The 15,067-nt window shown below is 42.4% G+C and overlaps 3 protein-coding genes across 3 annotated transcripts in view; 2 read left to right on the top strand and 1 right to left on the bottom strand.

Moving 5' to 3' along the window:
• RNASET2 (ribonuclease T2) overlaps window positions 1-14,012 on the bottom strand; it is an 88,307-nt gene extending 74,295 nt beyond the window's left edge. Inside the window, exon 1 of the mRNA XM_026649554.2 lies at window positions 13,925-14,012. The gene's annotated coding sequence lies outside the window, so the exon portion shown is untranslated. The remainder of the gene's footprint in view (window positions 1-13,924) is intronic.
• LOC112110684 (C-C chemokine receptor type 6) lies at window positions 929-3,189 on the top strand. The gene is made up of 2 exons (XM_024205809.1): window positions 929-937; window positions 2,107-3,189. The coding sequence occupies exons 1-2, from the start codon at window positions 929-931 to the stop codon at window positions 3,187-3,189; spliced, it is 1,092 nt and encodes a 363-aa protein (XP_024061577.1).
• A 224-nt stretch (window positions 14,013-14,236) lies between the features above and the next one.
• Window positions 14,237-15,067, top strand: part of FGFR1OP (FGFR1 oncogene partner) — a 46,276-nt gene continuing 45,445 nt past the window's right edge. The window contains 1 exon segment of the mRNA XM_024205942.1: window positions 14,237-14,501. Coding sequence (XP_024061710.1) covers window positions 14,418-14,501 — 84 coding nt within the window. The 5' untranslated portion in view covers window positions 14,237-14,417.

Here is a 15,067-nt window from a genome sequence, read left to right as displayed (position 1 = left end):
AAGTTGGAGCACTGGTTAAAGCTTTCTCTAATGGGCGTGCCACGTCTGAAACAGAGAAGACCATCTCCTCAGTCCCACTCACAGAGAGCCTCTCTCTCCAGCCACTTCACAAATGAGTCTGCAGTCTCCACAGCTCCACATGCATTTTTTTAAATCCAAATAATTCCTAAACAAAAAAGTTTGTTAAATTAGAGTTAAGGTTGACTGTGTGTTTCCTCACAACAATGCAAATACTGAAAAGCAAAGAAATCATAAGTTAAGGCAGAATTCACACAACTAATACGAGTCTCCAAGTGTTAGTCCACTACTGCTCTGCCTCACCAACACAAACACACTCAATTTCAGTTCAATAGTACTATCACCTTCAACTACAGTTGACCAGAGAACAATTCTGTTTCGCTGCAACTTGCTGAGATGTTGAAATTAGTTTTGTTCTGCATTGGCATGAAAGCAAAACCTTTCAAACATTTTCACAAACATCAAGGGAGAGTGCATGGGTAGGGCACTGGCCTGTGGTGGGGGAGACCCCAGTTTCAAGTCCCTGCTCCCCAGCAGAGTTTTTTATCCCAGATCACTCTGAATCTGGCAGAGCAGGAACTTGACCCTGAGTCTCCTACATCATAGGCCAATGCCCTAACCACCAGGCTCTACAATACTGTATAAGACTCACTTTCCCCTGCCTTAAAAAATGTCCTACCTTTTCAACGAAGCCTTCATCAAAACCAGAACATCTCCGTGAAAACAATATATTTTGATGAATTTTGTTAGTCTTAGTTTTCTCTGATGCTGCATATTTCTTGTTTTGATCTCTTGATACTTCCTGTTTTGCTCTCCTGATCCAATCCACTTGCCTCCTGCACAGGGGCTCCGAGGATACCAGAACTGTCCTCACCAATTCTTTTCTCATCAGAAGAAGCACATCACCAAAATGGATGGGGTAAGCAGTGTATTGGTGAAGTGTATTAACAGACCAATGAAACAGCTGATTTGGAAGTGGCAGTTCTATAAAGTGCTGGACAAATTGTCATGACCTTGGGAGTGATTGGCTAATGAGAGTTGTTTGTGATGATGTGATGTTTCATAGACTGTGTTGTCACTGGATATCCTGCTGACGTTTTCGTACGGAGTTCTGTGGACTATTCCAGAAGACTATCTCCCCCACTTATAGTTCAGTTACGATTTTATTATGCTCATTAGTGACTATATTTCCAGGAACTCAATGAACAATACTACAAGGAGTACAGCACTAATTTGAATGCTAGAAAGAATGCTGATCTTTCATTGGCTCTTAGTAACATTGCTAAAGCGCAAGAAAAACAACAAATACACTATGCTAGAAGAAAGACTTGTAAATATGCGAAAACAACGTTCAAGATTAGGGACCATGTTATGTAAATAGTGGATTCTTTGTAACTTGAAGTCTTTAAACCATGATTTGAGGACTTCAGTAACTCAGCCAGCAGTTAGGGGGTCTATCACAGGAGTGGGTGGGTGAGGTTCTGTGGCCTGCAATGTGCAGGAGGTCAGACTAGATGATCATGAGGGTCCCTCCTGACCTTAAAGTCTCTGAGTTATTTTTCAGCTGTTCTCCAGACTCCTTCAAACACATCTGTCATTTTGAGAAAATTCTTCTTCTGTTAAAATAGAGTATTTTCACAGTTGTGGGAAAGAACTAATGCTGGAGGAGACAATAAAGATCTGGATTGTCTGAGCTGTGCTCTGAGCAAGTATGCAGTGGGGGAGAGCGAATTTTATTTAGAGAACGTTGTGTGTATCACCAACTGAAGAAGAATATTTCTGAGGGAGCCCTTTGTTTGAGTTTTGACAGCAGATCACTGGCACGCGCAAGGATTTTGCTGGTCAGGCTGATGAGGAAAAGGTGGATTTGAAAGAAAAGTACCTGGGAGTAGTATTTGTATGCTTAACTTTCAAACACTGTTGGGGCCAAATATTTCCATTACTTTTATTGAGACACCAGGATGTATCTAAAAGCAGAATTTGATCCTTTATGTCTCATACCATCAATTCTCCATTGTTTACGCAATAGAGAGAACTTGCAGAAATAAGCACTAATGTTTACACTAACTGGCTGTATTGTTTTTGCAGGTAGAATCTAACTACACAGACTATCCAGACTATCCATTTGATTATGACAAAATTACATCACCATGTGACACGGGGGAAGTCAGAAACTTCACAAAAGTATTTTTGCCAATTGCCTACTCAATTATGTGTGTCTTTGGCTTAGTGGGTAACATCTTTGTAGTAATGACCTTTGCTTTATATAAAAAAACCAAGTCTATGACAGATATATCTCTCTTCAACATGGCCATAGCAGACATATTGTTTGTTCTCACTCTTCCATTCTGGGCAGTGAATTATGCTGCTGAAAAATGGATCTTTGGTGACTTCATATGCAAAATTACCAGAGGTATTTATGCAATCAACTTCAATTGTGGTATGCTGCTCTTGGCCTTTATCAGTATGGACCGATACATTGCTATTGTACAGGCAACAAAGTCATTTAAACTTCGGGCTAGAACGCTAGCATACAGTAGACTGATCTGTTTGGTTGTATGGGTATCGTCAATTTTAATTTCCAGTTCCACTTTCATATTCAGTCAAAGCTACAGCCACTCCGTCAATGAAGCAAAAGAGATTTGTGAACACAGATCCAATACCGAGACAAAAGGCACTACGTTGAAATTATTGCTGCTGGGTATGCAACTTCTATTTGGATTTTTTATCCCTCTGCTGTTTATGGTATTTTGCTATGCATTCATTGTCAAAACCTTGGTGAAAGCTCAGAATTCCAAAAGAAACAAAGCGATATGTCTGATTGTATTAATTGTGATTGTTTTCCTGGTTTGTCAAGTACCATATAACATGGTTCTTCTTGTGACTGCCACAAATATGGGTAAATTGAATAAACCGTGTGATAGTGAAAAGCAAATAGCCTTTGCGAAGTACATTACAGAAGCCCTGGCCTTCTTCCATTGTTGTTTGAACCCAGTGCTCCACGCTTTTGGGGTGAAATTTAGAAGTTACTTTGTGAATATGACGAAGGATCTGTGGTGCCCGAGATACAAGAAATACAAGACCAAGAGTTCAAGGATAAGTTCTGATACCTATCACTCAAGGCAGACAAGTGAAATTATGAGTGACAATGTGTCATCCTTTACTATGTAATATGATGTCAACATTATTATGAAGGAGCTTTGTTTATATTCATCCACCAATCCAAATCAATCTCATTATTCATGTCACAGCTAGTGATTTTGACTTTCCAACACCCTAATTAATATTTCCTATGATCTACAGCTCCGTCCATCAAAACAATTAACATAAACAGAAGAATGACACGACTATGGAAAACTCGTATTAATCACTGTCTAGCTAATGTTTATGCTGTTTTCAAATACAGGCACTTAAAATTCTCCAGAGAGCTAAATTTATCAAGCAACTTCCTTGATTCTAATGAAAAATTGCAAGTTTGATTTGAACATTGCCTTAGTATTTTGGTTTTAAAACAGGGCTCATTTCAGCTATCTCATATTATAACAACAAAACAATTTTAAAAGAATCAAAAGGGCAAATTCACCACCAGCCCAACTCCATTTATACTTATGTTATTATTAATTATTTATATTGCAGTAGTATCTTGAGGTCCTGACTAAGACTGGGACCCCTTTGTGCTAGCATTGTACATACACATAGTAAGAGAGAGTCCCCGCACCAACGAGCTTGCATTCTGAATAGCCAAGACACACAGAGACTGGGAAGGGACATGCTCAAGGTCACATAACAAGTCTGTGGTAGAATGGTCTCCTGAGTCCCTGTGCAGTCCAGTGCCCTAACTACTGACTGCTGCCTCCCTATATAGTTGTGCCTTCTTGAATTGTCCACAGCCAATACTAGCATGGCTACTGAAGGGAATAGTATATATATATTTTTAAAATAACAGGAGTACTTGTGGCACCTTAGAGACTAACAAATTTATTAGAGCATAAGCTTTCGTGGGCTACAACCCACTTCTCCGGTGCCACAAGTACTCCTGTTATTTTTGCGGATACAGACTAACACGGCTGCTACTCTGAAACCTGTCATTTTTAAAATACACACTGAAAGGTTTTGTAACATCTCCTCAGTTTTTATCATCTGTGGAACAGAAAATAAGGTTTATTTGAGAAGAGATATTTTCCTGATTTGTCCATGGAACTTCAGACTCCTCTGAAACTGACCATTTTGTAAATTTGTCCTTGAGAAAGAGAAATATTCAGAATGGTGTTTTAGCCTATCTGCTTTATTAAATGAAATTTTAAATTCACATGAGTGCTTTCTGTTTTTCATTGAAGATGGACTAACAGGGCAGTATTTGGCTCACTTGATACTCTGATATTTTATTTTATTGGACAAACAGTGACATGGAGAAAAATCCTGAAGTCTTCTCTCAGTATTTATTAGTCATTAAAATTCCTGTTGGGCTCAATTGTGCTACCTGCTAAACTGATGCAAATCTGGAGTAACTCCACAGTCTTCAGAAATTGATACGATTGAGAGCAGAATTTGGCTCATTGACTGCAATGTAAAGTCTGCCGGAGTTAATACTGAGTAAGGACTTCAGTATTTGACCCGTTATGAATAAAGCTTGAATACTTATACAATAAACTGTAAGAATTATTAGTCAGTGCTGGAGGCATACAGTACAACCTAATCATGATCCAGCATTAAACTGGGATATATCTGTTATGTAATTTAGCTTTTTTCACATTTTATATTTACACAAGATTTCAGCAATAAAGATTCAGGATGGAACTTAACTGATCTTTTAAATTATGCACAACACTCAGAAAAATATGTAAATAGCACAGCTACCTTAAAATGGTTGTTAGAGTTTCTTTAATACTTCTGTTTAGTTAATTAAAAGTTCTGTTTGTTATGGGAGCTCATAAAATTGTAACAGAGGTCAGAAGAGAACCAGAGAAGAAGTCCCACCCCTTCATAAACGGGATTGGTAGGAGAATATTTTAGACAGGAGCTTGGAATCTTTGAGGGAATGATTTTGGTTCTGAAGTGTAGCAGGCAATCAATTTCAGTCTGAAATGGAGGGTAGTGGGCAAAAGCAGCTGCTTTGCTTCAATCTCTACAAGCACAGCTCCTTTGCAGAACAGCTGAAATGTGAGGAAGTGACTAGCTAGATCCTCATAGGTGTCTGGGGAATAGTTTCTGCATTTGGACTGTTCCCTTCTCAGATTAGTATAAGTTTTGGCTTTGGCAGAGTAACTACCCTTGCATGATTTTAACTGGCTGCAGAAGGGGGAAGCAGATTGGAGCCAGCAGAGTGCCTGGCAGTGGCAGCATGACAGGGCCAAGAGCTGTACTGCTGGTGCTGATGGGGTACTGAGGGAGAACACAGATGGGACATGCTACATGGGGACTGTTCTCATTGGAGCAATTCATCGATGTTTGTAAAGTAGTTTGAGATTTTCAGATATAAATATTAAGTCTATTTTTTTCTTAAGAACATAAGAGTGGCCATACTGGGTCAGACCAAGCTCCATCTAGCCCAGTATCTTGTCTTCCAACAGTGGCCAGTGCCAGGTGCCCCAGAGGGAATGAACAGAACAGGTAATCAAGTGATCCATCCCCTGTCGCTAATTCCCAGCTTCTGGCAAACAGGGTAGGGACACCATTCCTGCCCATCCTGGCTAATAGCCATTGATGGACCTCTCCTCCATGAATTTATCTAGTTCTTTTGTGAACTCTGTTATGGTCTTGGCCTTCACAACATCCTCTGGCAAGGAGTTCCAGAGGTTGACTGTGCGTTGTGTGGGGAAAAAAATTCCTTTTGTTTTAAACCCGCTGCCTATTAATTTCATTTGGTGACCCCTAGTTCTTGTGTTATCAGAAGTAGTAAACAACACTTCCTTATCTACTTTCTCTACACCAGTCATAATTTTATAGACACCAGTCTGATTTTTCTGACTCTCTCTTCAAATTTGGAAATTAGATCCGGCTTTTATTGTTAATTAACTGTAAATTATACAAACATGATACAAAAATACAAATATTATATATATATATATATATATAACGGGATTGGTAGGAGAATATTATATATAGATAGATAGATATACCTATAAATAGCAAAGCATTCTTACTAGTAGAAATTCCAGCAAATAAAAGTTTGATAACAGATTGGCAGAAAAATAATACAGTTCCGTCTTCATTATCCTAATGTTAAATAGCTGAAACAGGGTCACTTGATTACATTGAAAATTCCTCATTCATTTTAAAAGCTCTATTATAAAGCCTATTCAATGTTTCCTCCTTCCCCTATCATTAGATACAAGATTTTGAACTGTATTTTGCTGTTTATAGTAGAAAATATAATTTAAAATGTGTTTAATATTACTTCTATGATTTTTGCAAAGACACTCGAAGTAAGTGGTGCCTGGCTGGAGCCCACACCCCAAACCCCTCCTGCACCCCACACCCCAACCCCATGCCCTGAGCCCCCTCCCGCACTCCTCACCCCTCCTGCACCCCAGCCCTGAGCCCCCTTCCACACCCAGCACCCCTCACCCTGAGCCCATTCCTGCACACCGCAACCCCTCCCACACCCCGCACTCCCTCCCACACCCCAACCCTACATTCATGGGCCTGCATACAATTGCCCCACCCAGATGTGGCCCTCGGGCCAAAAAGTTTGCCCTCCCCTGTCCTATAGCTCAGTGGTTAGAGCACTCTCCTGAGATATGTTTGATCCTTTTCCCCCTTCAGGCAGAGGACTGAACTGAATCTGGGTCTCCCACATCCTAGGTGAGTGCTCTAAGCACTGTGTTAAGAATGATAAGGGAGGCACTGCCATCTCCTCCTCTGGCCAGATTCTGAATGTGGCCCAATTTGGGAATGGGCCCCACAGGTAAAATACATATTTGCCCACCTTTCTTTCCCCAGTTTTTGAATTGCACTGGGATTTAGGCAGGAGCCAGGCAACAGGACAGAAATGTAGGTACTTAAGGAATTTTTATCCTGGAAATCTAGGTACTGGGTGAGTTTAGACACATACGGGGTTAGGTGGCAACCAAGCAGGAGTCTTGTGGATCTCAGTGGCTCCTGAGATTGGTACTTAGGGGCCTAAATCATGCACTGAGGCACGTAAGGCCCATTATGGATCTAGGCCTCCCTCATTCCCACACAGGAGCTACTCATATTACTAGTAACAGTAAGGGAGGGAGAGCAGCCTCTGTGGCGCCATTGCACCATCTTCCACAGAAATAGCTGAAGAGTAGGGGCCAGCAAGAATCATATCATGGTCTGTGATCTGCTCCTGCATCAGTGCAACTACATGCTGGCCCTTTGTCAGGGCTTGTGGCAAAGCCACAATTTAACTGTATATTGCCACTTAGCCAAGAGTAACTGCTCCAGAAACAGGTATTTTACTGTGCTAGCTTGTTTTGCTAGACTTGTTTTAGCTTTCTCTTCATTTTTTTCACCCAGCACATTGTTTACCAGTTTATATTATACATTAAAGGCAATCATTGGAGGTGTGAGTGCCTCTTATGTAATGCTAAGTACTTTCAGTTTCCACTTAGCCAATGAGAATGAGGGCACTCGTTATACCTCTCAGCAGGCACTTGTTACCATGCAGTAAAGAGTTATATTCTGGTTCTTCTATTCATGATAAAAAGAAGAAGGATCATATAATTATATGAAATAGAGGAAGTAACTATGTCCTATATACACGTACTTATTAAAATTGTATACGACAGCCAAGACTGAAACATGATGATATAGCACCTTGTCTCAAGCCTACCACAATGCTTTTTTGCATTAAAGCTGTAATTGAACATTTTTCTCCGTACCTCATTATCTCCTGAGCAGCTCAAAGAGCAACTCCTTTTGAGTTCCCATATTTGTAATCAGGCCTTTCCTGGCTATTGTTTCTAAAACATCTGTGTTACTTTTGTCTTTTCAAGAACTGGAAGGGATTGCAGAATCTTTGCTCCAAGGAGTGTGCCATATAAACACAGCAACAAATGTCTATAAACCAAGGGACGGTGCCAAGTGTATATAGGAGGACAAATTACAACAGTGTAGTAATATCTGATATTCTTAATGTTACTGATGAATCCTTGTTTCCTCTCTATTATTAGAAAAAATATTAGGGTTGGTAGATGGTGTCAGGAATGAAGGCTGTCTGGAGCAGTGACAGAAGGACTGTGGTGTGGTAGAATTATTTTTCTGACAGCATCATCTATAGTTTTTATGCTAAGATAGAAATGATCAAATCCCATGTTTACAGTTTTAGGGTGTCTGCTGATCACCACAGCAGTCAGAAAAGGGAAAGTATTAAAAAAAAAAACCACCAAACTTTTGAGGTAGTCTTTACACATCATGAAGAATGAGAAAGAAACACAATCTTTTGCTTTGAAGTTCACTCTTATCACCACAGAGTGCAGTGAAGTCAAATTATTTTTTCAACTTCAGCTCCTTTGTCGTGATAATTCACGAAGAGCCAAATCCTGCTTGCCTTTCTAACAAACGGAAGTACTGACTTCAGCAGGGTGAGTAAGGAGAGCAAATATAGCAGCAAGAGTTAATATACTAATGCTAATATATCAAATGTTTTCTGCTAATGAGAACAATGTGGCCTTGTCTATCTTCAAAAAGGGGAAAGAGGAGGATGTACAAAATTATAAACCAATCAATTATCAAAAGTCATTGAAGTAGGTCAGTTCTTTAAACCTAGATATATCATAACTATAGAATGAAAGAGAGAATTATATATTTAATTTTGCAGTTAAAATTTAATGCAGTAATCATTAAAAATGTACAATGTTAATAAATACATAGGTTTGATTAAACAAAGTAGTTGTACTTATGTGCCTGTGCTTAATTTGTGTTTTCGATGATTTACCTTCTAAAAAAAATCTGGCATGTCTCGCACCCCCAGGGGGTGCATGCACCCTAGGTTAAGAAGCACTGCTTTCAGAGGTTACTTTTTATACCCTTTAACAAACACATGCTGTCACTTCCCATTATGGACTCCAGCTAAAAACCAATTTGAGACCATTCACCCTTATTTCCAGTCTTAACACAGATAAGATTTTACAATCTCCTTTCTCACCAGGTCTCTCCTCCTCTCCTTCTTGATGACCAACAGTTTTTCTTTTGCACCTGGGTTCACACAGGCCCTAAATTTTGAGATAACACTGGTATGTGTGGTGGGAACGACCATGCTGGATCATTTAAAGACAGATTTATTTTGTTTTATTTAAAACCATCTGCAGTCACCTTTATTGGTCAGAGGCCTTCTTTTTAGAAGCTTGCCCTTATTTCATTAGTTATTCTTTGAACCAGACATCCTTCCTACTTCATTCCTTCTGACCTTTTAAATTATTATTTTCAAGGCATTCCTTCTACTTGCAAGTCAGGTCCTTTCTTTACAACACATATATAGCTCCTTGAGCTAACTCTAATTCTTTAATTTCATATTTATCTTACACAGGGTAACTGGTCTAGTGGATAGGAGGAAGCAGTAGATGTGATACAGCTGGACTTTAGTAAGGCTTTTGATACAGTCCCATATGAGTCTCATAAGCAAACTAGGGAAATATGATCTAAATAAAATTACTAGAAGGTAAATGCTTGTGAACTGGACTTCCGATACAACAGAGGTACCTGCTGCCTAAGAGAGCTGCGGCTGTGGTGGTTTTTTAAGTGAAAGCCTGGGCTTGGGAGGAATTTGGAAAGACCATGGAGAACGACTACCAGATGGTCTCAAAGGTGTTCTGGCAAACCATTTGTCACCTTAGGAGAGGTCAGCGGGACATTGCTTAGGCTGTTCCCAGCAAGGGTGGTTAAACGCTGGCCTCAACTGAGGAGATTGTTGAAAGCACTTTGAGGAACTCCTCAACCCAGTGGACACGCCCTCCTTTCAGGAGGCGGTGCTGGAACTCCCCCGGTGAGATCGGATCTATTTCTATTGTAGAGGTCACTACAGCAGTAAAGTGCCTTCGAAGTGGTAAGGCAACTGGGGTGGACATGAGGTGGAAATGAGGTTTCTCCACAGGGTGGCTGGGCTTACTCTCTGAGACAGGATGAGGGGCTCAGCTATTTGGGAGAGCCTCGGATTAGAGTTGCTACACCTCCGGATCCAGAGGAGCCAGCTGAGGTGGTTCGGGCACCTGATAACGATGCCCCCTGGAAAGCTTCCTTTGGAACTCTAACGGGCATGTCCCACTGGGAGGAGGCCCCAAGGCCAACCCAGTAGATGCTGAAGGGGTTATATCTCCTGGCTGGCCTGGGAATGCTGGAGAACATCCTCCCGCCATCCCTTCCAGGAGGCGCTGGAAACTGTTGCGGAAGAAAGGGAAGACTGGTCCTCCCCACTCTCCATGCTGCTGCCGCGACCCTCACCAGGAAAAAGGCATAAAGGAAAAAGAAAAGTAAATGCATAACTGGCTGAAAGACCATTCTCAAAAAGTAGTTATTAATGATTAACTGCCAAACTAGAAGGATGTATCTAGTGGGCTTCCGCGAAGGTCTGTCCCTGGGTTTGGTATTATTGAATATTTTCATTAAGGACTTGGAGGGCAGAGGGGATAGTATGCTTATAAAATTTGCAGATGACTTCAAGCTGAGAGAGGTTGCAAGCACTTTGGAGGACAGGATTAGAATTCAAAATGATCTTGATGAATTGGAGAATTGTTCTGAAATCAATTAGATGAAATTCAATAAAGATGTGCAAAGTACTACACTTAGGAAGGAAAAATCAAATGCACAAATACAAAATGGAGAATAATGGACTAGGCAATAGAACTGAAAAAAAGGATCTGGGGATAATAGGGGATCACAGATTGAATACGAGTCAACAGTGTGATGCTGTTGTGAAAAAGACACGTAATATGTAAGACATGGGAGACTGGTGAGGCATCAGGTGTACTGTGTCTACTTTTGGGCACCACACTTCAAGGCAGATGTAAACAAATTGGAGAGACTCAAGAGGAAAGCAACAAAAATAATAAGTTTAGAAAACATGACCTTTCTAACTATAAGTATAATTATACACGCAACAAGTTACCTAGGAAGGAGGTGGAGCCCCCATCTTTAGAGGTTTTTAAGAACAGGTTAGACAAACATCTGTCAGGGATGATCTAGATAGATCTAATTCTGCCTCAATGTAGGAGGATGGACTAGACCTCAAGGGCCCTTCCAGCTCTACATTTTTGGATTATGTGTTTTGCTTATTACGATATTTTGAAAAACTAGATTAAAACACATTTTTTATAATTTTGAAAAAAAAAGTTTAAGCATTGATTTTAATGGGGTTTCACATTATGGGTTTGCCCACGCAGAGCAGCTTTCAGGATCAGGCCTTTAGACTGCAATATTACATTCTTTGCATCACTTTAGGTATGAGCTCAATCATTCAGCAATACATGCAGCAGGAAGGACAGAGAAATATTAACATGGTGAAACAGGCCATGGCGTTGCTAAAATCTGACTTCTCAGATTTCTTTTAAAAATAATCTTAACCTTGAATTGTGTCAAGGGAAAATAGTATGTAGCTCATTAGTGCCACCTATTGCATGTTTCTGGAAACAAGATACCAATCAACAATACACGTATACTAGTGTACAATATCTGCATCTTATGGTTAACCACTTTGAAGTTTCTTAACTCATCTTTTAAAATTTCTAATTACATATTTCATTTGGGATTGCTTCATCTCCTGAACTTCCTACAACTTTCCCCTCATTTCTATAATTTACTACAAATAGATACAAGCATTTCTTTACAAACATACTGCAGAGAAGAATCACATACTGTAAAGTATTTGCATGTCTTAATATATAGCATTAGTAATGCTTTACATGTTCAAGGCACTGCACAACCATTAATTAATTAATGGTCACAAAATCTCTTTGAGGTAAATAAATAGAAATCTATAAAATACTTATCTTAACCATATTCCAAACATAATTTAATCAAAACCACTTGCTCCCTCATTTTCTTTTGTTGAACAGTATTTTTTCAATAGTATTAGCAAATGTTAAAACATTTAGAGAATCCTCAGTCTCTTTTTTGTTTTAAATCTGTGGTAACTCTGCATATAGAATTTAATTTGCATCCCCCTCCCTTAGTTGCATGTTTGCTTATCAACAGGTGTTGGATCAGGCCAACTCCTGTTTGGCTTACTCACACAAATAGTCCCATAAATTGAGTAATTAAGCAGAGCAGGATTTGGTCCCAAGAGCATTTTTAAAGTGATTCTCAATTTTTGCTGTGGGTAATGTGCTGTTCATTGAACTGCATGTGCCTTTCCTAAAGTTCTGCTGCTTTTGCTATGAAACATTCTACTGAAATGAATGTTACTTAGTGAAGTGTAAACAACTGGGAGAACTACTCAGTTATATTAACAATAGAGCGGATCAGAAACGTTTTCACAAACTTTTTAATGAAAAATACCTGATTACATTTTAGTGATTTTTCAAAATTTTTCAAAACTAAATGTTTTTGAAACTTTTAAATTCTCCCCCCAACTGGAAAAAACCACACACTCTCACTTTTCTTTCACTCCTTCCTTTTTCCCCCCAGCAGGAAAAAAAAAGTATTGTTTCCACTTACACAAAACTGAAATGTAGGGGGGAAAGTATTGAAAACCCCAAAAATATTCATAGGAAGTTTTTGAAAATGAAAAATTCATTTTTAAATATTTCATGAAATATACTTATCTGTTTTCAACCAGCTGTAATTAAGATGTGAAAGTATCAAATTAAGATAAAAGCAATTTTAATTATCTGAATTTATGCTTTCAGTTTTCACACAGCAGAACCACCAATTATCCTAATTATTCTATACCAGAGGTTCTCAAACTGTGGTCCAGGTGGTCTGTGGATAGTTCTCTGGGTGGCTGCACACAAGAGAATGAAGGACCACCCACCTAATTAGTGGAACCACCCACCTAATTAGGTGCCTGGACCCTGGAGAAGACACACATGTAAGGTGAGCTGGCAGCCTTGGGGGGAATAGGAGGTAGGTAGGAAGGGGAAGTGGGGTGAGGGGAATTTGGGATATGCAAGGCTGTGGCGGCCAGAGAAAGAGGTGACTTTCCCCAGTTCCAGGGCTGTGGCTACCAGGGAGAGATGGCCCTCCTTTCCAGCTTCAGCTCTGTGGCGGGGGAGAGAAACCCCCTCCCTGCCCCAGCTTGGGGGCTGCCGCAACAGGGGAAAGAGGGCACATCCATTGCATTAGAAAGGTAAGACTACTGATATTAAAATATGAGTTATGTGCTTTAAAAGTTAAGGGTTTTTTTAATATAGCATTTTATCCAAAGTGCTTTACAATAGTTAGTTAACGGTACAAAGAACATTTGGAAAGATCATTAAGTGGTCCACGGAGACCCTCAGCAATTTTCAAGTGGTCCACAGAAAAAAAAGTTTGAGAACCACAGTTCTACACCATTTTACTGTTATGAGTCAAACTCAGATGGTGATTTAAACTATGCAGCTGGTGTAAATTGATCAGCAAAAAAGTGTGAAGTGATCAAGAAGCACTCTTCGCATGCATTTAGCATCTAAGCTCCATTTCAACAAGGTACTTTAAGCACAAAATTCAACCCTATTTGGCAAAGCACTTAAACACCTGGTTAATTTCGGGCACGTGCACAATTTCCCCGAATTTCCAGGGACGCTTAAGCCCCACTGATTTCCTTGAGGTCCATGGGGACTGTGCCTCCTTGAGCGCTCTGCTGAAGAGGGAGGGGATTACTCACGTGAGCCAAGTGAGGCCGCAGGTTCACTGGGGCCGGGGCGGGGCATTGGATAGGTGCCAGCCAGGGGAAAAAATTCTCTGGGGGAGCGTTAAGCGTGAATAGCCTGGCCAGGAACGACCGGGTCCTGGCCCTTTGTCTTACCTCCTCCGTTATTCGCTGGTTTTCCAGCTGCACCCCGGCCCCGCGCTCTCCACCCACGGTTACCCCAATACCCCAGCACAGCAGGGACGATGTTGAGCCCATGACACCAGGCAGCCGCCAATCCAGGCCCGCCCCTGCCCCTGCCCTGAGCAGCTCTAGAGACCCCGCGACTCCCGCCTTCCCGGGCTGGCCGCCGCTCCCCAAGTCAGGCCGCGGCCTGGCCCCGCCCTTCCCTTTAAACCTCCCGCGCCCGCCAGCCAATCGCGGCGCTGCCTGTTAGCACCCGCACATTCCACGCGCCGGGCCCGAGACAGGCACTGAGCAGCTCCAGTCCCAGCCCGTCGCCTCTTGGGTGGCCAGTAAGTCGGCACGGCCGCTTGCCCACTCCCCTCCCGCCTGCCCTGACGTTAGCGCCGCTTCTCTTCCCCGCGGCGAATCTGCGCGACCCGTCCCGCCGCTAACATAGTTTGGGCGGTTGTCAGGGAGAAACAAGATGGCGGCGGCGGAGGAGGACACGGAGCTGCGGGACCTGCTGGTGCAGACGCTGGAGAGCAGCGGGGTACTCAATAAAATCAAGGTATTGGCGGGGGAGGGGTTTGTCCCCTGGGGCGCGAGACACATGCGTGTGTTGGGGGAGGGGGGGAGCGGGCGGAGCCAATTGCACTAACGGTACTAACCGCCACTCCGCCCGCCCCGCGCCATGAGGGGGAGGCGGGGCCGGGGACTCGGTTCGCTTCCTCCTGCGCCGCCCCTACCCCAGCTGGGAGCTGCTAGGCCCAACGCCGCCCCCGGGAGTCCGGGACGCGATCGCCGCACCTGCCTGGCCTACGGGGCCCGTGGGTTAGGCAGGAGCCGTGGCGAGCCTCTGCCCTGCGGGATGGCGCTAGGGGATCTTGCGCGCCCGGGCAGCGCCGCAGGCCTCGCCCCTGACCCACCCGGAGCGAAGGGCTCGTGAAACAAACGTTCCTGGGGGCGCGGGGGATCGGCCGGTCCGGGATCGCGCTGACCCGGCGCTGCGCTCGCTGCGTTGGGGGCGAGTTTGCTCCCCACGCTCGCGTGGCAGCTCCGGGCCCAGGGCGCGCCTGGCAAAGCCCAAGCCAAGCAGCAGCTGGAGCGGGTCTGCCCGCTCCGAGCCCTTCGATG

Source organism: Terrapene carolina, unplaced genomic scaffold (assembly GCF_002925995.2).
Source record: "Terrapene carolina triunguis isolate 2854851 unplaced genomic scaffold, T_m_triunguis-2.0 Scaffold85, whole genome shotgun sequence".
Lineage (NCBI taxonomy): Eukaryota > Metazoa > Chordata > Testudines > Emydidae > Terrapene > Terrapene triunguis.
The sequence above is the reverse complement of the archived record's forward strand: the minus strand, read 5'-3'. Positions and strand labels throughout refer to the sequence as shown.